General features: G+C 49.4%; 1 protein-coding gene and 1 pseudogene across 1 annotated transcript; both read right to left on the reverse strand.

Moving 5' to 3' along the window:
- Positions 1-16,587: 16,587 nt before the first annotated feature.
- LOC121602699 (FAM172 family protein homolog CG10038-like) lies at positions 16,588-18,684 on the reverse strand. Its single transcript, XM_041931473.1, has 6 exons — positions 18,585-18,684; positions 18,169-18,485; positions 17,436-18,100; positions 17,261-17,345; positions 16,748-17,055; positions 16,588-16,671 (listed from the first exon to the last, which is right to left on the reverse strand). Exons 2-5 carry the CDS (start codon positions 18,395-18,397, stop codon positions 16,919-16,921), a joined length of 1,116 nt encoding a protein of 371 aa, XP_041787407.1. The 5' UTR covers positions 18,398-18,485; positions 18,585-18,684; the 3' UTR covers positions 16,588-16,671; positions 16,748-16,918.
- A 1,443-nt stretch (positions 18,685-20,127) lies between these two features.
- Positions 20,128-23,789, reverse strand: LOC121602698 (annotated as a pseudogene).
- Between the last annotated feature and the right edge of the window lie 4 nt (positions 23,790-23,793).

Here is a 23,793-nt window from a genome sequence, read left to right on the forward strand (position 1 = left end):
TTCCTTTCGCCCCTGGTCACTATTAGGTGGATTAATTAAAATGTGTCCTCCTTTGTGTCATTATGCTGTAACCCGCGGTGAGTGGTCCAGTGTGACCGTCACGCTGGTTCGTCCAAAGGGAGCTGGCTCTCGGAATTCCAATCCTTTTCGGTAATGTATCTCGTTGTGTAGTTTGTGTGGTTTTCAGGGAAAAATCCCCTCCAAACAGGATTCCCTTCCCCGCTCTCTCTCTCTCTATTTCTCTCCCGTGTTGCATTATCTGTAAAATTTAATAAAAGTTATCACTCACCACCACCACTACCAGATAGTCGCGCCATCGCTGCTATCGATCATTGTCAACCGGAATGTAATTATGCATGTGTGTGTGTGTGTTTGGTTGGAATCCTGCCAGCGCACACGAGATGGATGAGCATAGAAGTGGTCACCCGGCCATAATACAGGGGAAGGATATAATTGGGATCGTCTGTTACGTCGGCCATTGTGTGCCCGGCGTCCGTTTCGGTTTCGGTCATCGAACCATTGTTCGGTACGGGGTTTTTCGGCGAGGCGTTGAAGCATTGCATCTGGGCGTTGGGCGGAAAAACCACTATACCCACACAGCAACAACGACAAAAAAGTGCCACTCCGATGACGACAACAGTCGGGGGTGAGCCACGTGATAATTGTTATCTACCAGCCGATTGGAACTCATAAATGTTTCATAATCACATTACGCTTAGAACGCCAACGAACGTCGTGGTGATGGCACACTGACGCCGCGCCGCAGGACACACGGGTTCGTCCCTGCGCGTGTGTGTGTGTGTCTCTATTGTAAAGACCGGAACCACTCACACCGGTTGTTGTTTGCACATGGTTGCACTTGTATAGTGATGGAACGGTCATAGCTCGCTGGGTACGATGAGATGAAATTGATTTTTGATTGCAATGCCGCCCCAGCTGGTGTTGGTGTGGTTTTGTAAGGTGACAATTATTAGACCCGCAACCCGAAGTGGACTGTTTAGGTTAAACGGTGGTTGTGAGTATTTCTCACGCAGAGTCGTTCTCTTTCACTTTGTGGTTACACACGGTTTAGGAAACAAAAGCAATCGTACAGTTACACACTTGTCTCGTCCGTAATCAATTAGCTATTCCTACGTGGATAAGACTTCCTCACTGTTTCTTCTTCAGTTTAAAGAAGATTGTCTCCTAAGCAGGAGAAAGCAAACTCAACAGCAAACACTATCTGCCCCTTGAGCTGGACACATAAGTAACACGACACTCTCCTCGGGGCAATTCAACACCGGAAAATGATTAACATATTAAGGAGTCGCAAAGGGAACCGAGCACGACCCGCAAGACGGCGACAATTCTCTTCCTCTGCTCTGCTTTGTGCTCATCGTTCCTTTCGCTATTTGGGACGGTCGCCTACACACCTATTCCTTCTTATTTTTGTTGTTGTTTTGCTCCAGAATGCAGGAACATATGATTCCCATACTGATCGATGACACTCGCAGGAAGCGATTGAAACGCCCGGTGGAGGGAGAATGTATTGTAAGGCCTAAGATTATCCTACGACGATGACGCTTCCGACGCTCGAGATATGAAACGAGCATGAGCGCTGAGCGTGAGCGAAACCTCGCTAGTATCGTACACCCGTGTCCCGGTGGAAGCGTAAATCACGGGGCCTAATCGTTTCCCCGTTAGCCTCCGTCACCGTTTGCCCGTGGAAGCGAGTCAAGTTCACACGGTATCGTATGTGTACCGGGGGTCGGGAAATCGGAAGCCCAAATGCACACGGTGGAGTTCACCAGCTGGTGATTGTGCCCCTGTGAGCACAACCGGAAGAAGGTCGGCAGGTCCGGGTCGAGGCATCGTCCACCGGAGTCAGAAGCGGTGTCTTTCCCCGCCTTGCTTCAAGTACTTAAAACCGACTTCCTTCAGGACGGTCTTGCGGTGGGAAAACGTAACCAAGAAATTGCACTCAAGTGGGTGCATTATCATTTCGGGCACAGCGGGATGGCATTCGCTTGGCCCGCTAAACAACAAACCTTTGAAGTGTTGCTACAAAATATAAACTAAAAAAAATGAAGTTGGACACATCCACTTCTGGAGGAAGTCAATCAAAGCTATTGACTATGTGACCGAGCGGCGGCGATGCGACATATGTGCGTACGAAAACACGTGTGCGTACACACACATCCCCTTTGACGCGCGCACATCATGCGTCTCCTGCGCAACGATAGAAATACGCACCGGAACAATCTCCATCGCTTCTCCCATGGACGTGTGTCGACAGGCGGAAATGGATGGCGCCTGTTTGTGGTGTACACCAGTGTTGTTAATTGTCGACATTTTTTAATGATATTCGCAGTAAGTGGGTGTCAAAATCATTTTTGATCATGATATTCATGGTTACCATGACACGACTTTCCAAAAGCGACAATCATTTGTCCAATAACAATCAATGCTTTTGCGATTATATGATTGCAAAAAATGTAGAATGAATGTCATTTGACATTTTTCAGGAGACGCCAGAACTGCTTAATCGTGCATTTATCGATACATAGCCATTAGACCAATTGATATTTTCACTCAGTCAACCAGGAAAATTGTGTTATCTTACAAAGTATAGAAATTCACGCGAAAACACTAAAAGGACCCATTTTTGATGAAGATCTAGTTCACTTGAGCTACGGCAAAATCAAAAAGTCAAATGATTGTAGCAGAAAAATATCATCGTGTCAAATGATTTTTTTTTTCGTGATTGTCGAATGAATGCTTGGATCTAGAATGCGATGCTTCAAAAAGTATCATTTTGTAAAATTTTATGTCGACGACTATCACCGTTCGCAACACTGGTGTACACTGCGGAGTTAATTGATTAATCGCGGTAAATAGCAAAAAAGGGAGCGACAAAAAAAAACAACCAAATCAGCCTTTACATTTGGTAGCACATGTGGTGCCATCACGTGTATGTGTGGTTTTTAATTGCATTTTTCCAACCGGCAGGCGAAACATTACCTCACATGGCACAACGCCACCAGTCCCTCCCTCCTCGTCGCTCTTTATGGATACATACAACAATGTATACAACAATCGGTGAGTTTATTTTGCTGGAGCCTTTAATTTTGCATAGTTTTTTTTTAAATGAAACAATATTTGCAAACTTTGAAAAACCTCCAAATATGTATGATGATTTTGATGTTGCGTGAAAAATTCCGAAAACTTCACAACTTTCCAAACAACCATCTCCACACAAACTCCATATCAAACACAACTTCCACCACGAGAACATTGGTTCTTCTTCTGTGTGTGTGTGTGTGTGTGTGTGTGTGTGTGTGTGTGTGTGTGTGTGTGTGTTTTTATCTTTCATGCTTATTTATGGCTAAGTGACTACTCACGACGCAACACCTGCGGCCTGCGGAATGAATCGGCCCGTTACACGCAAGGACACCCGATGTTGCCCGAAAAACACCAAAGAGGGGGCCAACACACACACACACACACACAACGCTCAAGCACTTCTTAATTACAAAAAAGCGTGCTGTCTGTACGGTGCTGTACTAAGCAGCATCACTTTTAGCATAATAATTGATACCAAACCCAACTGTGTTGTCGCGCGTGTGCTTATACGCGACCACGGCTGTCCCGTGGCTGCGGTGTCGTGCATATGCCCTCCCCCCTCCTCCCAGCATCTCTGACGGAACAGGGGGGGGGGGTGTGCGGGGTAGTGCTAAATGAGATAAGTTTGTGGTGGAAAAGAACGCTTTTTAGGGCAAATCAAGCAGAAGCAGCAGAAACAATGGCGATAAATTAGACGGATGGGTGTGCTGTTTCTTACTGTACCGACTTTACGTCGATCGATCGTCCGCAAAAAAATTAGCTCCTTAGAGGTTCGTCGTTTAACGCCAGCTCGGTGAGTGAAGCCAGTGGGTGTAAACAAGCTAAATCTAGCTACCCAAAACTCCCGATGAAAGATGTGTAGTAATCCTCCACCAAACAGTTGGCACCTTTCCTCCGGGTAGTGGGCAAACTCCCGACGCTTCAGTACAGTGAAACCACCCATTGGCATCAAACCATCTACTCTACTGATTAAGTAATTACTCTGTCTCTCATTTTCGCTCTCGCTCTCTCTCTCTCTCTCTCTCTTTACCTTGCCCTTCTTTTTCGAGCACTCATCCTCATCGTCGGATGTTAAATGCGGTGAACCAACCATCCCATTAATACACAGTCTCCTCCAGCCGCCGCACCACCAAACATTGTTGTTTTTCAACAACAAAACTGGTGCAAATTCGCCAGTAGCTTCGCTCCCCTAAGTGCGGAGGTACGGCGAAAGGTACTTAAATAAAAATAATGAAGCGCACCAGCTGAAACGGTGACTTGTGAAACGAGGAACCCTGCTGCAGGTAGACACACAGCATTTAAAAAAAAAAACAGGGACACGATATTTAATTCCCGCTCCGCGCTTCGCCCGCTGATCCAACGATTACACACACACACACACTAAGTGGCGAACAGCAAAAGGTCCTCGTTAATCTTTGGCTGGTTGGTTGTTGTTGTGGTTTTTTCCTCCCCAATGCTGATCGTGTTCCGTCTAGTGACGGACAAGGATCCTTTCGCTTTGAGCGTAAATTTTGCTACCAAACACAAATCATACTGTAACCGTGGTCAAAGTAAGAACATCAACCGAAACACACACAAAAAACAAAACACCAACGAACGGACCAGTGAATCCTTCTTCGATGCCGCCCGCTTTAATGGCCGGCACACGGTATTATTAAGTACTTAACATAATGACCACCAGAAGCTGGCGTGAAGCAGCCAACGGCTTGGTGCAAGAAAGGGAGCACTTCTATCGCTAAATGATGCACTTTTTGCTGGACCCCGACGACACACACACACACCAACACCGGGGGTTGGGTGTTTGTGTGACCAGCCGCAGAATTCAACGTTTACCGTTTAATGATTATTATGATTTAGTGTGCAAAACCTGCCACCCTCTAAAATCCCTGCGCCTTTCCTACTCCTACTCCTACCCCCAGCCCACAGCGCATGGGTAGGACGAAAGCAGCACAGATGCAACATAAACTCCCCACGCCCCACACACCCTAAGGGTAATTATTTTAATGGTCAATTTGTCACACGATGATGGGAAGGACTGGCGCGGGCGCGAATATATTCCATACAGCCAACAAACGCACAACGACACAGTAACGGGGTCGCCACACGGTACACAATTAGACCGGAACGCCGGACTAGAGATTAATTACCCTGTGGGCAAGATCAAGTGGTGTGTGTGTGTGTGTGAGTGTGGCTCGGTGTGGCTTAATCTAATATGCTTAAGCCGAAAAGAAACGAAAGAAACAAACCAGCGCCTGCAGCACCAGTTTCGTGGGTGATCATCACCGAGCGCTTGTGGCTCGTGCTCTGGTCAGCAGAGGTCAGGGGGTTTGAGGAAGCTGGCACAAAAGATCAGGAACTGCTGGCCCCATGATTGACCACACCGAAACGGGAAGATAAACGATCAATACACGAAAGGGGTGAAATTCGGTGATCGCGATCGCGATGATGTTGATCCGGCAAAGCTGATGGGTGTTAGGGTTCGTCTCTTCCTGTGTGCTGAGCTGTGGCACAAGCTAAGGCGCCTTACAAAAGGGAAAACATCAATTCAATTTGATAAATTGCCGCCAATGCTAGTGCACGATGCGCACGTGATAAAAAAAAACCCGGAATAGATTTGACAACAGATTTGTTTTATCTCGTAAGCTCGTAGGGTTTCGTGCTAAAACAAACACACAATAAACCACAGTTTGCAATGCCAATTGTGCGACTGCATGAGTGGACGATCGATTCCTTTCTCTGCTGAGCAGAAAATAAACGGCAAAAGACGAGCCACAAACTCCTTTCACACTGACCGGTTTGCCATCAATAACCGTGCACAGAGGCCGCACGGGGTTGCACACCTTGCACACCCTGGCGTGTTGCGCCAAGAAGACCTTAGCCCTCCAAAGAAGGCCCACATCGAATCGGCGTGTAAATCCAATTAATGGACTCTATTTCTAATTGAAATGTTTATAAATCTCCACTTAGGGTTGGGTCAGAGAGCGCGCGAGAGAGAGAGAAGGAAGAGAGGGACAAGTCACACCTTGCAAACGAATGGACCATCTCCACCACACCACGCCTCGGTTCACCATCATTATCGCCCGTGGTACGGCCCTCAGCTGGTTCGACGGGCTTTATTGGCAGGCCCTGCTGTCCGAGACCGTCCTGCGTCCAACAGTCTGGCGGCCGATCGCGGAGAGAAAGGAATCCTCGGCTCTGGGTTGCTCGCCCCGGCTGCAAACGAGCGTCGAGCGCCCGATATTGGAAGACGTCAATCATTACTCATCCACACACACACACACCTCGCACCTCGACTGTCCCGCTGCCGCAACAACCCCGTGACGCACACACAATCAAGCAGGGAATGTACACCGGGCATAAGGGTTGGGAGGAGGAAAGCCCACGAGGGAGGTTGGTGGGAGAAAGCAAACGAGAAGTGTTTTCATAAATTCATTACCGCGTATCATTTATCATTTTCTCGAATTTTTCGAAAAACGCGTATTCGTATAAACGTGTGCTGCCTTCGTACCTCAATCCCCCCGCCGATGGGCCGACGGTGTCGTCCTTTTCTTTTTACGCGCGCGCAAGCCTTGGGCCACGATTTTTGTTCGTACCGCTTTTGAACAATATAGCCGCGCGGAATCACCGCCGGAGAGGAGCGCTGGAGAAACATTTTTAAAAACCCACCAGGGAATGGATGCCACCATAAAAGATGGGTGAAGATGGGAGGCGGGAGGAGGGGGGGGGTTGATTTCCAGGGAACTGAGTGTCTTGTTTTTTTTTGCTGTTAGCCCTCATCTCAATGTCCTGCCGGGTGTGGAATCGTTAAGGCAGACGATGCGTTGTTTTTTTGTTGGGTTTTTGTCTTATTGGACCGGCCGTAAGAATCTCTGCGCATGGTACGCTGGAAGGAGGTCGCTGTCAGACGGGATGGGCAAAGGTGCGAGAATGATAATTTCATCACACACTCGCGCTCACACCTCGCAGGCACGGCGGGCAGGAACGCAGGAAAGGGGAAACTCTTCCGAAAGGAGGTGTCGTCCTTAGGCTGCCCGAAGCAGTTCAACAAGAAACCACAGGGTGCAGGTAATTGCAAGCAGCAACCGTTCTGTCACCCCGATATTGATTGACAAAATCATTTGCAGGCAAAAGGGAGGTAAAAGGAAGAGTGCGATCGCACGGAAGAACATTCCAATGGGTGATGGGTAATGATCGTTAAATATGGAATGTGATACGAGGAATATGACCGATGGAGAGGCTGAGAATTTAATTGGATATACGACGGTATCACCTCTAACATCATTTACTAGATCATCCTGAAACGGCCCTTTGTAAACGTCAAATAAGTCTACAACGTAAGTGGGCAAGTATCTACAACATCTTGGCACTATTGGACAACAATCAGAGCATCGAAAGAAGACCCGATTCCGAATGGTCGATGACCCTGAGCAACTTGAGGTCCCAAAGGAAGCTGACAATGTAGACCGAGGAACAAGTGGCTACAATGCTGCATTCGCTTGCCTTGTATCTATAGAGTGTCTATAGCTTGACTTGCAGGTCGATGCAATCGGCCAAACAGTAAAATAGTACCTGAAGAACATGAACAAACATATCAGGAAGCGGCTCCACTGGCTTTGCAGAGGCAAGCAATTTTGCCAAAACTTAATTGAATAGTTTTAGGAGATTTTCGGCAAAATTTCGATATTACACTTAAGACCGCGAACCAGTCCAACATCCGCCAGCTGCGTACCATCGATATTTTCTGGACACAAAATGATGCAAAAGCTCTAATCCAACAATTGTGTTACGAAAACTGAGGAGGAATTGATAAAAATCGATGTAGGGCTTATAAGCATGCCTAAACACATGTCTTTGTCTTAGGTTTTTGTCTATAGCCGTCCGATGCATCTGGGGAAGCATTCGAAGGCAAGCATTCGCAGCCACTGGAAAACCCTGTAAGTTCAACATCACAAACAGTCGCATGGTGAGGTTGCACCCTGCGACTGTTTGTGACGTTAAACTAACAGGGTTTTCCAGGGATTCTCATAGTTGAGGGACGCTTCTTTGACTCTCACGGACTGTGAACTTCATTTGATGGAAATTTAACTCTTTGGACTCTAAAAGGCACCCTTTTTGGACAGGCTCCTCGGAAAATCCAATTGGATTTGTCTGAAAAGGATGTTATAGAGTCCAATTGCCGTTACATTATGCTCATTTTACGTAAGAAAGAGTTAATAAAGTGTCCCACAGCTATGAGAACTCCTTAAAATCCCTGTAATGTGATTGATATTGCATGCACTTCCAATATCTTCCTTCCCTATATCGCTATTACAGAGGTCCAATCAGAAAGTCTTTTTCACCGCGATCATTACAGAAATTACAAATAGGAAGTCTTGAATGCCATTCCATCTCCTATTAGGAGGTTATTAGTTCACGATATCGTTATCGCTGCCACTCCACCAGAACCACCAGATCGAAAGGAAAAATACACCTTAATTTGTGCCGGCTTTTGCTGCCGATCAACAACGAAAGCCCGCCCCAGTACAATGCAAGCAGCGCTTGGTCATCTCACCTCTCTGCTCAAGTCCAATTTGTTTGTCCAATCTCATCCACATCCACAGCGCTCCAACCCTAACCCCGCTCGAAGCAGGCTCGTTTGGTCCTCCAGGGGGTGCGAGAAACTTGCGAGATGGGCTTTTGAACGCTTGAAGACACACTGCAAAACTGCACAGTTAGCAGCTTCCAGCAAATTAGTTGGCACCAGCACCCCCCCACCCCGGGAACTGCAACGACCCAAGTGTCATGAGCATCGTTCTGTACCTCCCATTCGTTGGCACCTTTGTGGTAGCAAAGACAAAACAAAGCACAAAAAAGAGGATCATCATGTTTCCCCCCCCCAGGGCAGCCCCGGTTCTGGGTCAATGCCGGTGGATGGTACAGCCCGGGTTGAACCGCGAACCATCAAAATCTGTTAATTTATTGAATAAAATTTATTATATTTTGATCATTAGTTACCACACACACACACACACACACACACACACACACACACACACACACACACCACACACACTAACACACAACACACCACACACACAACACACACACACACACACACACACACACACAACACACACACACACACACACACACACACACACACACACACACACACACACACACACACACACACACACCACACACACACACACACCACACACACACACACACACACACACACACACACACACACACAACCACACCACACACACACACACACACCACACACCACACACACACACACACACACACACACACACACACACACACACACACACACACCCACACACACACACACACACACACACACACACACACACACACACACACACACACACACACACACATACCGCCGACGTTCCTGCGCGATCGTCAATGCCGCGGAGTCTCCTCGGAAAGGGAACCATGGCGAGAAGGGGGAGACCCGAGGGCTCATCAATCTTTCTCCACTATTGGTTGATTACTGTACTGTGGTCGCGGGCGCACAGTTGCGCGCACAGTGCGCGAGTAGAATTATCGTTGTGGGCCCTTCCTTGTCCTCTTTCCCCTCCCGACGGTGATTTTCGTGGATCATCATCCTTCACAAACGGTTTGTTCTGTTGGTTCGTTTGATATCTGTGCAGTTGGCTCAAACTGCTGCCGGGCCCTAGTGCCCTGGCCGAGCCGTGTATTTAAGCTCGTCAACAACAGTTTGAGTGGCTGGGGATCCACCTCTCGCCCCTGGTGTGAGACTAGGACGGGGGTAGGAGGAGCTCATAAGCAACATCAAGAAAGAAGGGCAAAACTGGCACTAGAAGAGGAAGAAAAGGTGCGAACGCTTTCGCACGCACCGTGGTTTGGGCCCCAGGAGAGCCCAAAGGAGAAGATATGATCCGTCGCCGTGTATGTGTGTGTGTGTGTGTGCCGCCGTGTTTGTTGCGGGAAGCCAAACGGTGATCATGTCAAGGGCAAGCCCATTTATCAGCTCACAAAATCATTAAAAAAGTTAACCGTAAGTGGCCGGGCTTCGCGGAAAGCGCACGTAAGACAGACAAGAACGAGAAGCAGCAAGGAATTCTGGGTGAAGGAAGCGCAGCACACGTTCTATTACTTTTTATCCTCCCAATGGTTGTACCATTGTTTTACCGGATCTGTTCGCATACATGCTGCAGGAGAATGTGCAGCAGAGGATTGCAGGAAAAGTGCATTCGCGCAATTGTTGGGCCGAGGGCTTTTACTCATATACATGAACATGGGGTGCGTGAGGTTGAGAGGTTGCGGCGCAGAGGTTAAAGGTGTCGGACCGTTGCTCAGCCCCAGAGTAATGAATAGGCACAAAGCTGACAAAATATTTATTTCATAGAATTATGACACTGGCGGTGTTGGTGGTGGTGATGGTGATGATGGTGATGGTTGCGAATAGGGCAATGAATCATGTCATTTGCTCAGATGCTGCGAATAGTAATATGAACGGACCAACCAACCGGCAGGTGCAGATCTCGGCCGTTTGCTTGCGATCATGGTAATGGAATTGATGATGTCGGTGGTACTGCTGCTTATTATCGTTGTTTCTGCTCATTGCAAATTGCATTTGTAACGAGAAGTGTTGAGCTTTTCATCGGAGTTAATTAAAATTTGTAGTAGCCCTTTGATATAAACTATATAGACGCTGAAAAATATAATGCCTGAAAATATCACCAAGGATCAAGGATATTGTGACCAAGAATTTTGCTATCAAAAATTTTGCGACAAAGACTTTTGCGACCAAGAATTTTGCGACCAAGAATTTTGCGACCAAGACTGCAAAAGTTTTTGACTTTTCATTTTTCATTTTTCAAAAGTTTCTGATTTTCGCAAAAAGTTCTGCGATTTTCGCAAAAAACTTCTGCGATTTTCGCAAACACTTCTGCGATTTTCGCAAACACTTCTGCGATTTTCGCAAACACTTCTGCGATTTTCGCAAACACTTCTGCGATTTTCGCAAACAATTCTGCGATTTTCGCAAACACTTCTGCGATTTTCGCAAACACTTCTGCGATTTTCGCAAACAATTCTGCGATTTTCGCAAACACTTCTGCGATTTTCGCAAACAATTCTGCGATTGTCGCAAACACTTCTGCGATTTTCGCAAACACTTCTGCGATTTTCGCAAACACTTCTGCGATTTTCGCAAACAATTCTGCGATTTTCGCAAACACTTCTGCGATTTTCGCAAAAACTTCTGCGATTTTCGCAAAAACTTCTGCGATTTTCGCAAAAACTTCTGCGATTTTCGCAAAAACTTCTGCGATTTTCGCAAAAAACTTCTGCGATTTTCGCAAACAATTCTGCGATTTTCGCAAACACTTCTGCGATTTTCGCAAACACTTCTGCGATTTTCGCAAACACTTCTGCGATTTTCGCAAAAAACTTTTGCGATTTTCGCAAAAAACTTCTGCGATTTTCGCAAACAATTCTGCGATTTTCGCAAACACTTCTGCGATTTTCGCAAACACTTCTGCGATTTTCGCAAAAAACTTTTGCGATTTTCGCAAAAAACTTCTGCGATTTTCGCAAACAATTCTGCGATTTTCGCAAACACTTCTGCGATTTTCGCAAACACTTCTGCGATTTTCGCAAACACTTCTGCGATTGTCGCAAACACTTCTGCGATTTTCGCAAAAAGTTTTGCGATTTTGGCAAAAACTTCTGCGATTTTCGCAAAAAGTTTTGCGATTTTCGCAAAAACTTTTGCGATTTTCGCAAACAATTCTGCGATTGTCGCAAAAACCTTCTGCGATTGTCGCAAACACTTCTGCGATTTTCGCAAACACTTTTGCGATTTTTGCAAACACTTCTACGATTTTCGCAAAAACGCCTGCAATTTTCGCAAACACTTCTGCGATTTTCGCAAACACTTCTGCGATTTTCGCAAACACTTCTGCGATTTTCGCAAAAAGTTTTGCGATTTTTGCAAACACTTCTGCGATTTTCGCAAAAATTTCAGCCATTTTCGCAAACACTTCTGCGATTGTCGCAAAAAGTTCTGCTATTGTCGAAAAACCTTCTGCGATTTTCGCAAAAACTTCTGCGATTTTCGCAAAAAACTTCTGCGATTTTCGCAAACAATTCTGCGATTTTTGCAAAAACTTCTGCGATTTTCGCAAAAAGTTCTGCGATTTTCGCAAACACTTTTGCGATTGTCGCAAAAACTTCTGCGATTGTCGCAAAAACCTTCTGCGATTGTCGCAAAAACTTCTGCGAATTTCGCAAAAACTTCTGCGATTTTCGCAAAACATTCTGCGATTGTCGCAAAAACTTCTGCGATTTGTGTTCGCAAAAGTCTTGGTCGCAAAAGCCTTGGTCACAAAAGTCTTAGTCACAAAAGTCTTGGTAGCAAAAGTCTTGGTCGCAAAAGTATTGGTCGCAAAAATCTTTTGCGAATTATTTCTGAACATGTCATGCAGTGGCGGATCAAACGGTAGGCGGACTAGGTGGTCGCCTGGGGCCCCGCCGATTTAGGGGCCCCGCCGATTTAGGTTGTCTATAGTATGCCGTATGGACAGAGTACTAGCGACAAGGGTCGGGTGACCCGGAAGGATGGCCGTTGGGGCCCCAAGACTAGCGAATCATTTGCACCCCCCGTCAGCAAAAATATTAGAACCTGTGACACAGGGGGCCTCAACTCGTCTTTCCGCCTAGGGCCCCCGATACCCTTAATCCGCCACTGATGTCATGTCATTTTGTGCTTGAGGTATATGGCATGAGTCGGACTGCAAACGGCCACCAGTGTGAGCCACATGGAGTTGCTGTACCCCAGAGAACCAAAACTAACTTATCTACATGTTCTCATCGATGTTAAACGGAACATTTAGCTATTAACTCTTGTAGCATATCTGCTATGCAGAACTTATTATAATTCACACTATCAGCTATAGACACATTGTAAAGCCAAATCACACCATTGCAACACATTCATTATAACACACTCTGCAAATCAGAGCATACCATAGCAACGCAACCAGAAGAATTCAGGCCACACCGTTCATATAAAAACAATCGTGACACACTTAACAGAACCAACCGTACAACATAAGCAGGAACAGTTTATACATTATAACCCAAAGCAGGAACAGTACAAGCATTAAACCCAAAACAGGAACATAATGACAAAACCATTGGTTTTTTCAACAAAATACAAACGTAACTAGCTGAGTGAAAAACAATAACTTTCCAACATACAACCCGGAACCAAATGTACGAAACCCATAACTTATCTTGAGTATAAATAAAACCAATTCCGACCATGGCAGGTCAGATTCGTTCGGACTGTCGGGATAGGACTATGTCCACCCAACATCTATCGACTTCTCATTTAAAGAGTTTAGTTATGTTCCCCTACCCAAGGTAAGGCCTGTAAACTCCAACGTTTCCAGTAAGCGAAACCTCCTAAAGGTTTCTATGATCGCCTGGACGATCAAGTGTCGAAACGTCCGCTTCGAAACAGGTTTCACCTCAGTTTTCACCGCTTAATTCGACAAACGATGACCTTCCTTAAACGATGTTTGACGGCCACCCTGGCCAACGCGAGTTTAAACTTACCAAATGGGAACCGTCCCAAAATCGAACATACCGTGACTATCTCAAAACATACCACACTCTCAGCAGTACACTCACATACCTTTTCCCACGCAATCAAGTACTGCAAAAGGGACATCTGTCGCAAACCGTATTCACCGTTGACTAAAGGAAATAGCTGGTACCTAAACTCAAAATCTACCCCTCTCGTACTGTCCACCATGTAATCGTCCTTGCGCCCAAGTCAATCACTTCCCATCCGCATGTGCATTTTATTGCTGGAAAAGTGCAACTGCACATGAACAATAATGAGTTCACAATCGTGGGTAAAAGTAAAGCAACCTCAAACCTCGTCAGTGTCGTAATTAGGCACTCCGGAAACCACCAAAAAACATTCGACCCGAAGGGATCCAAAAATTCCCACACTGACCAACAAACAGTGATTCAGGATGCGAGATTTTTAGCTTCGTTTCACCCCGATCATTAAATTGTTATTGTGGATGCAATTAATGTGCAGGGGCTCCCAAAGTTCCCAAGTGCAAACCACTAAAACGGGAAGGAACGGGAAAGTTAATCAAATAACATTATCAACCGAAACGCTACCGATTTGATGTCCTGGAATTGGAAGGGACAGTGTGTGAGAGATAGAAAGAGATAAAGAATGAAAAAAGCTACTCGGTACTTACCCGAAGCAGTAATTACACCTTTAAGCACACAGATTTGACGTGCAATGCACGATGTACGGTCAGTGGTGCATGAACATAAATTACACAAGGGACAGCAAACATGACAGGACCAACCAACAGCGTCCGATGCTGAAATGTGCTGTCCGATTTATGTACGAATCAAAATGCCACCACCACCACAGATACGCACATCCTTTTGCCCCATGTGTCCATTCCGGAAGCAGGTTGCAGGATATGTAGACAGCATATATCCTGTGGTCGGCGAGAAAGCGAAAGGGGCGCACCGCTGCTGCTCACTGCACCGGAACCGAACCGGAAAAAAGCACTCGAACGTGGAAAAATGTTGCAGTTGCACCACCAACAGCAGTAGTAGCAGCACAATCGCCGAAGCGTAAATGCATCGACGGTAGGGAGGTAATTTCGTTTTTCGGGACATATTTCCCCGATTTGTTTGCCCGTTGAGGTTTCGATTAATCCGGGGGAGTTGTTTCGGTAACTGTTTCAATCGCGGCAACAGAAAAGGGTCGCTTAAAAAAAGTGTGAATTTTATAATTACAATTGGTTGGTTTTTAATGATTTCTACCCTCATCTTTTTTTTTCTCGCTGCCACTCCTGCCGGATGATGATGAATGTGGTTCGCCCATTCACATCGAGTCCCATAAATCGTTCTTCCGATGCTGAAACGCTGAAACGTGCTGAAGTGTGTACCGTGGCGGCTGATAATTTACTGCTCACAACCTTTAGCACCCGATTCCGAGCCTTATCGATCGCTGTTCTTAATACAGGAATCCAATCCGTTCGCTGTTCGTGTTGTTTGATTATTGAAATTTTGACACTTTACCAGCGACCCCAGGCCCGTCCCACGTGTTTGATGATATACGATTTAAAAATTGGTTCGCTCGCAATTAATTTGAGCTTTTTTCTTCATGCAAAGGTCAAAAGTCCTTGCCGAATGCGCGCCATTGATGAATTCATTAATTCATTTCGCCCTTTTACGATTCCAACTTTTCAAAAGATGCATTTTTCCCACAAAAACTAATCCTTTTCGCTCTTAGCAAAACTTTCCCGAATGAAATCTCACGGCCCCACGTCACGGCAAAGGACGCTTGGCAACGTGTAAGCCACTCCACAGATAAACACGCTCAATTAGCTTCGTCAGCTGCAGCACCCAGCGGAGAGCGAACAGCATTAGCATACGAAATCGACCCTTCGCGGGCGACACAATATTGTGCCACACAAACACACCGGGCATCGCTTTTAAAACGTCACCGCGCCACCGCCACCGGGCATCTATTTCGGGCACGCCCGAGCATTACAACTAACCGAATTTCGCGTTAAGATTGGGGCTCCGCTACTCTGTCCGCCCGCGTTTGTGCTGCAAACACGACCGACAACGACAACGCTCCGTAGTACAATTGCTTCGCGATTATCGCGCGTTGTGTGCGTGTTGTACTTGAAAAAACTCACTCTCCCACAGCCCGTGATGCTGCGTGTGCGTCCTTCGCGAGAGTGGTTAAAGATAAAAACGTTCCGATAGCGCGACACTACCGTTTCTTCGGTGTAAATCTTTGCCGTACAGCATCAGCACTCCTAAAATGAAAGCGAAAGAAAACACACACACATAGAATGAGATCTTTTATCCTTTGGGGGGGTGGTTTCGTTACAATCATGCTGCTGCCGGAGAACTCGATTCCGCACAATCGGCATGAGTTTATCAGAGGGACTTCCGTCGGGTGGTGGACGAAACACAAACTGCTGAGGGCGGAGACTGCTTGTGCAAATTTTCTTAAGCAGATTGAGCTGCTCGTTCACAATTACGCTCCAACAATTCGTTGGTATATTTGCCGTTCGGAGGATAATAAAAACAAAATCCACCGCCACACCGACCAAAGAAAGTTGCAAATAATCAACCGACACAGTCGGTAAATTGGTGTGTTGGGGGGGGCCATGATGGGAGCCATGATGAGGGGATGAGGAGGAACGGTGGGAGTGCGCACGTGAAAGGGAAGTTTGTAATCTTCCGTTACACAATCGGCGCTAGAGATTTATGCCGGCTGGAAGGTGGGCGCCGCAGTGTAAAATAAACTCTGCTGTATTTAAGGCGAGCGTTGGTCCTTTTTTTTTTGGTCGTCTCTTAAGAAAGGACCTTCTTGAGAAGTCTTTTGAAACGAGCTTGTGGGACGAATGGTGAAGAGGCAAGAGCATTTCTTACTCTTCGGCTTACCGCGATGCTATTAGAAGGGTTTTCTTGGAAGCTATTGATCCAATCGAAACGTTCGGCGCACGGTCCATTTAATCGATGCTGATACTGAAGATGAGTGCAAACATATGGATAAATTAAACCTTGCTACCTTCCACGATGGGGAGGTGTTCTTCTCATTTACCTTCCTCTACAAATGCTTATCGAAGGCGGTCTTTAAAAGCACATTATGCTTTCTAGCCGGAAAGTTTCACTATGTCTCACTACACTACTTACTACGGTGATATTCATTTTGCTTCACCACAAACCATTCGTTTCATTTCGTAAACTTTATTCTTATTCCACGGGCAGGCACTTACAGCTCGTCACCCTTTGCCTTCTTCGAACGCGGTTCTTCGCCCCGGTTGGTCCGAAACTCCGCGTAGCGGCTCTCGAGAAACTCGAAAAGTGCACTCATGCAACTGTACGATGTCATCTCATGTTTGATATGGCCTGCGGGGACGAATTAGAACAGGGAGAATGCCAATTAACAACCACTACTACCACTTCTTCGACGCAGTTCAATCGATCTCTAGATAAGAACGGCAAGCCCATTTTCAGCCCGCCGCTGCATGCTATGTAGCCATTTTATGAAGCATCATTCACATCGCAGCAGGCATGGATATGGTGCCTTGACACCCTTGTGCCCTGCACTTACCGGCCGAGTGTCGGGGAATATCGTGCTTGGTGATTGTCAGCGGGGTGTCGAGTGGATCCTTAGCCGTCACCCAATTGCGGCCAATCTGCGGCAACGATAGCGGCAAACGAAAGAAACAAAAAAATCAATTCTCTCGCCCCACTCCCGCAGCAACCCATCATCCATCGTCATTTACCTTTTTCAACGCTTCCGGCACGAGCGAGCTGGCGTGGACACTGTCGGTAAACCCGACCGCAAACACTTTGTCGCGGAAAAAGTTCGGAAATCGTTGCGCCAGCTCGACCGTTACCACACCACCGTAGCTGTGCGCGACGATCGCGACCGATTCGGGCTGGCTGGCCAGAATGTACTGCTCCAGCACGGTGGCGGCGTGCTCGGTCGGGTTGCGGCTGCCACGAATCGACTTCCGCGCTCCCTTCACCGTGCGATAGTTGTCGTTCGTGTTGAGCAGCAGCACCTCGTAGCCCAGCTCGCGGCCCCGCCGGATGTACGGGATCTGCGTGCCCGAATCGAGACAATCGTTGATGATGAGGCTGCGGGCCCACTGGCCGGCCCGAACCACGCCGCTGCCATGTATCAGCACGAGCAGCTTCTTCGGCCGGTCCAACTTTTCCACCGTGCTAAACACGAACGTGGCCTCCTCGGGGGGCACATCGGCCGGCACGTACAGCTTCTTCATGCCTTCCTTTTCCTCCAGCCGCTCGTAGACGTACTGCGTGATGACGTCGCCGAGCGCCTCGTAGTGGGCCTGATTCTCCGACAGCGACGTGTACACCTGATAGTCGAAGACGCGATCCGTCAGCTTGCCCGTGTCCTTGTCAAGCTGGCGCAGCTTTCCTTCTGTGGAAGCGTGAGAACGATGCAAGATAAACAACTGCTACCGGCTCCCGGGAACCTCTCGCACTCACCTTCATTGAACCCGTAGCCGAACCCCTCCAAGGTGGTCGGATAGATGCGTTCCTCTGAGGCGGCCATTCGGATGCCGGAAATCGCTACGAGCGCCGCTGTCACTGGTGCTGCTGCTGCTGCTGTTGCTTGGCGCCACCGGAACAACCCGCCCGACGGTACTGCTAGTAGTTTGGCGTGCTGCTGCTGCTGCTGCTGCTGCTGCTGGAACAGACGAAGCAGAACCCTCATAAGCTATCGGCTAGCTGCCGGCGGCGACGGTCTCGTGCGCGAACAAGTGTTTCCCTTCTACGCCTTCTACCGAAACCACACTGACCAGCTGCAATGCACCGAGAGTGAGCGAGATTATGTAAAGTGCAGGATACATTGATTAAATAACCACCCGAGTACGCTAGTACACGCCCGAGTTAGTACGCACCACCTTTGTTTATGTCCTCGAACAGGCACTCGTAGCAGTGGCAGTCTTGCTTGTTCCGCTTTTTCGCGCTCGTTTGTTTTGAAATTTGGCATTGATCTCGTTTGTCCCGTGTGACAGATGCTTCGTTCAAAGCGGGCTCTAATGGCTTCGTTCAATCGCAAGCGTTTCAAAACGTTTTCCTGTTAGAAACGCTTCCCAAGACGCACACCTCATCCGCGGGCGGCTAAATTCAGCTGTTCGCTTCCCATCGAATGTTGCCGCCGCCGTTATGAATCCACATCCAACAAGGAGCGCACACCACACGTGCACACACGTGCACACACATGCACACACAAAATGCTTTACATCAATGTTCGCTTTATTTAATCTATAAACATTTTTTTTAGAAATACTATTACATATTTTACGCAATTTCTAAGTGTGTATATTCTTTTGTAGCCGTGCTCTAACTTTTCCTCTCTATCTCTCTCTCGTCTCCCTTTTTCCCCCCTAAAGACCATCTACCCACCTAACCTACGGCTGTGTGCTTTTGGATGATCCGTTCTCCCGCGATCCTGGCTTCCCGCCGATGGGGCCTCACTCGGCAAAAGACCTTCCTTTAGTCCCGGCTTTTGATTATGCGCGACACACTTCGGTAGAAGAATCCACCTGTAGTTACCTATCCTTCCCACAATCCCGATGGCGATGTCGATCCATTTGAATGAGTATCGCGCGATCGCGCTTTTATCTTTATCGATCTCGCACGCACCACGAAGACGACGACGCGCAACCTTATTCGCACTTCCTGTCCTATCTCCCTTTTCAATTATTGTACAGTGTGATGTGTTTCACGACACGGTTAGCTTCTTTGAACGTTAAGAGTTGCGATAAAGTTCGCATCTTTTCCCCCCGCTTTATGGGTAGAGCATAAATACAACACCGACTGACTGGGAGAAGGGTTGGTGTGTATGTCGGGCAGGTCAGGCCCTTTAAAAACAGGAGCAAGAAAACTATGCACAATTTAAAAAAATACATAAACCCATGTGCCCAACTCACGCACAAACGTTGACCATATCACATGACGGAATGGCCGCGGCGAGATGTCTATCTAGAACGATATTGTGCAATATTGCAACTCACTGATTTACCTACATTTACATCTGCCGACAAACGTTCATTTAGCATGGCAAACGAACGAGTCCTAAAATAGCGGGGGTCTTGATTTTTTTTTTGTTCTGGATTGAGAAGATGGATAAAGGCCGATCTTCTTGTTGTCTAATAACCCCCAAAAACCGACGATCGGGATGTTTAAAAGCAAAAACAGGCACAAAAACAGTCTCTCCCAAGCGGTGGGGCAGCAAGAAAAAAAAAAACATGCTCTACCACAACAAACGGGGCAAACCAAAACACGGGAAGCGCCCAAAAAAGTGGGACAAGCGATACAGGCGTGTGCGTGCGTGCGTGCGTGCGTGCACACGTGGACGCGATCTGGACTCTCTGTCACACTCCCAACACTCACATAACTGATCGCGGATCGGTTAACGTTTGCTTTTTTCGCTCCCCCCCCCCCCCCCCCCCCCCCCCCCCCTAACCCCCTGGTGGCCTTACAAAACCAAAGTACTGATCGCTTGGTGCCGCCCCATTCACGCGGTTCCGTGTCCATCGAATGGCATTATTGGCAATAGGCCGCAAACCGCAGCAAACTGTACACAACTACCTTCCGCGTCGTCCGCCACACCATCAGGCGCCGAACCAGCAGTTCCACCGGCGAACGGTGTCAATCGGAATCGCTGAGCGTTTTCCTTCGCTTCGAGGCTTTCTGCTTGGACCAGTCTTCGTCGCTCGAGTCGTCGCTAAACTTGGCGGACGCTTCCGCCGCCTTCTTGCTGTTGTTGGCGTGGGCGCGGCGGCGCCGCCGCCGCCTTCTCGGCCGCCGTTTCCTTCTTGTTCGAGGGCGCCTTCCGCCCCGGCTGCTCGTGCCCCTTCGGCCCACCGTCGTGGACGTTTCGTCTTCGGCGGCCAGCGCGAACAGATCGCTGAACTGCTTCCGCTGGCTCTCCGAGCTGTGGGTGAACGCTTGCTGCAGGGCGCGCTGCATGTCGTTCTGCACGAACAGCCCGGTGCCGGTGCCGTCCCCGTGCCGGCAGCTGCGCCGGAAGTGCTCGAGATGGTTCAGCAGCTGCTCCGAGGTGGGGGCCGTGTTTTGCTGCGCACTCTTCGACGGCCGCTTGCGCTTGTTCGGCGAGTTGGAGGGGTACTTCGAGGTGAGCAGGGCGGCGATCAGCTCGGACAGCTTCTCCTCAAACTCCTGGCACCAGTAGCGCAGGACGGAGGTGACGAACGGGTCGCCCCGGTGCTTCGATTCCGTCTCGCGGCTCAGCAGCAACCGGACCAGCTCGGTGGTGGGCTTTTCCGCGCGCAGCAGCAGCAGGATCGCGGTGAGCGCTTCCGCGTGCGCGCCCGACTCCAGCTCGGGGATGATCTCCTGGAACGTTTCGAGCGGGATGTCGTGCGCCTGCACCAGCTGCCAGATGCACACCTGCTCGAACGTTTCGTACTCGAGGCTTTTGCGCAGTATCTCGACGATGCCGTCCTCGTCGAACAGGATCAGCTTGCCCTGCGTGATGCTGTAGATGATGTCGCCCAGGTTGTTCGCGTCGATGCAGCCCACCAGCAGCCGCAGCACGGTCGTGTTGTTGAGCATGGTTTGCTTGAACTCCCGGTACATGTCCGGCAGGATCCACAGGAACATCTGCGTGTTGTGCTTCTCGAGCAGGTTGAGATCCTTCTCGATGCACTCGTCCACCGAGTCGACCGAATCGAGCGCATCGCACAGCACACCGTACACGGACGCCTTGAACGCGGTGCTGCCGCCGGCCGTCTCCTTCCGCCGGCCCTGCAGCTTCCCGTGCACCTTCAGGAAGTACAGCAGCATGTAGCCGGCCACGCTGACGCGCGTCACGATCGCGACCAGCAGCGCCATCACGCGCTTCTTGCACGAGTCCTCCTGCTGGTAGAGCAACCGGTACGCCGCGAACAGCGGATAGTTGATGCTCCGACAGGTTGTCGTCCGTCTTCGACGCCGGGAAGTAGCTCTTGTGGCAGTGTCTGCTTAATCACCGATATCACACTCTCCGTGAGGTAGTTTTCCTGCTCCTGGTTGAGCGCGGCCTTCCCGCAGCTGCCCAGGCACTGCAGCAGCGGCTCGAACGTTTTCACGCTCTTCTCCCGCAGAAACTCTTCAGGTGGCCGTTCAGCGTGTCCGGCAGGGCTACCTTCGCGATGGCCGGTTTCTCCAGCAGGCGTACCTTGGCTAGCGGCAGATCATCATCATCCGACACGTCCTCCGTCTTTGTTGTTGTCGTCGTCGTCGTCGTTGCGGGTTTTGTGGTTGCATCGTCTTCATCGTCGCTGAATTTGGGATCATCCGCTGAGGCCGCTGTCGACGCTGCCTTCGCAGCACTGTCTGTTCGGGGGGTTCTGGTTTGATGAAAGGTGTACCGGCGGCAGGGCCCGCCATGCCTCCGCCACTGAAAGGAGCACCACCCGCGACAGCAGCAGGAGCACCACCACCAACACCACCACCACCGGCGACCATCATTCCAGGTCCCCCGGGAGGACCTGCACGTGCGCCCTGTGTCACGGGCATTGTACCGACACCAGCAGCCATCGGTCCGCGTAAGGCGAGCCATCCTGGCCCCATTCCAACTTGTCCGCCTCCACCACCACCACCACCTCCTCCGCCTCCTCCTCCACCACTGTCATGTGCTTTCCGAGAGGGATCCATTCGGTTCAGCTGGGTGATATCGGTCTGGCCAGGATGTACCGTCGTGTGCATCATTGACGGATGCATTAGATGAGGCGGATGCTGTTCGACTTGCTCACCACCACCGGGTCCCGGATAGTGCATCATCATCGGCGTCTCCATGCCGGGCTGGGGCGGTCCGGGATGCATGTACATGCTGTTCGGCGGTACGCAAAACTCGCGGAACGTTTCGCGCAACATTCCCTTCAGCTCGCGGTCTAGCTTGGGCGATTCAAACAACGGCACCAGATTCGGTATCACCTTCATCTCGAGAATTTTGCGCAGCGAGTTGTAGATCCCGGTCCGGATGCGATCCTCCCACTTCGGGTAGAAGTTCTTCATGATGCGGCAGAGAAAGTCGAGCAGGTGCAGCTCACGAGCGGATGGTTCTTGATCGAGTGGTACATCACCAGTATGCCCGGCTCCACGTTCATGAGTTGTCCTTGGCCGGGTCGAAGAACAGCCAGTCGTAGAAGAGGGCCAGCTTCGCGTTCGCCAGCGTGACCGCGTTCGTGCACGACGTCAGCAGCCAGCCAATGATCGCCCAGCGCGGTATGATGTCCGAGCAGAGCATGTCGTTCGTCGGATGGATGGCGCTGATGATGAACCGGATCAGATCGCACCGCAGGCTCTGCGACTCGGGCGTGTTGAAGTACCGCTCCTGAAACCAGTCCTGGTAGCGCTTTTGATTGCCGAACTTGACGTTGCTGGTGAGAAAATGGATCTTGCGCTCGATGTCCGGCGTCAGGCGGCGCGCAGAAACCGCCGGCTCGTTCGCGTCTGCAGCAGCTGCCACACGCCGTTGAATGTGGGGCAGAGCGATTTCGGGTTGTACAGCATGTCCTTCCACAGCTGGTCGAACTCCGGTATCCGGCCGACGTTCTGCAGCACCCGCACAAACTCCCGCCCGAGCGGAATGATGTCCATGAACCGGTCCCGTATCAGCGAGATTACAAACTTCACCTCCCGATTCCGCAGATGCACAAACTGCGGCCCGAAGTGGTCCTCGATCAGCCGCACGAACGTGTACGCCACCGTACCGACCAGGAACTGGTCCTTCTCCAGCCACGCCCGATGCTCGGTGAAAATGTCCAGCAGCCCCTCGATTAGGGCAACGTTTTTTCGGGCTAATGTCACCGCCGCTCGCCTGCCGCAGAATGTTCCACGCCAGGTTGTCCACGTTCAGCACCTGGTTCTTGATCAGCTCGCGCAGCAACCACAGCAACTGTTTGCGCCCGACGTCCGTCAGCTTGTGGTACTTCTCCGCCACCACATCGCGAGATTGGCCGTTACGAACCCGAGCCCGTCCCGGGTCAGCAGCGTCAGGTCGCGGTACGTTTTCGGCGCACTGCTCGGGTCGGTCAGTATGATTTATGTAGACGAGCGCTAGCGAAAAATCTCTCATGCTGCTTCTCCTTGCTCACC

This window comes from Anopheles merus, unplaced genomic scaffold (genome assembly GCF_017562075.2).
Source record: "Anopheles merus strain MAF unplaced genomic scaffold, AmerM5.1 LNR4000578, whole genome shotgun sequence".
NCBI classification, from domain to species: domain Eukaryota; kingdom Metazoa; phylum Arthropoda; class Insecta; order Diptera; family Culicidae; genus Anopheles; species Anopheles merus.

Coding starts and splice junctions, on each gene's coding strand:
- LOC121602699 (XM_041931473.1), bottom strand. CDS start 18,397: ATGAGGGTTCTGCTTCGTCTGTTCCAGCAGCAGCAGCAGCAGCAGCAG. Junction 18,101..18,168: donor CGGCTACGGGTTCAATGAAG/GTGAGTGCGAGA, acceptor ACGCTTCCACAG/AAGGAAAGCTGCGCCAGCTT. Junction 17,346..17,435: donor TGCCGGAAGCGTTGAAAAAG/GTAAATGACGAT, acceptor TCGTTGCCGCAG/ATTGGCCGCAATTGGGTGAC.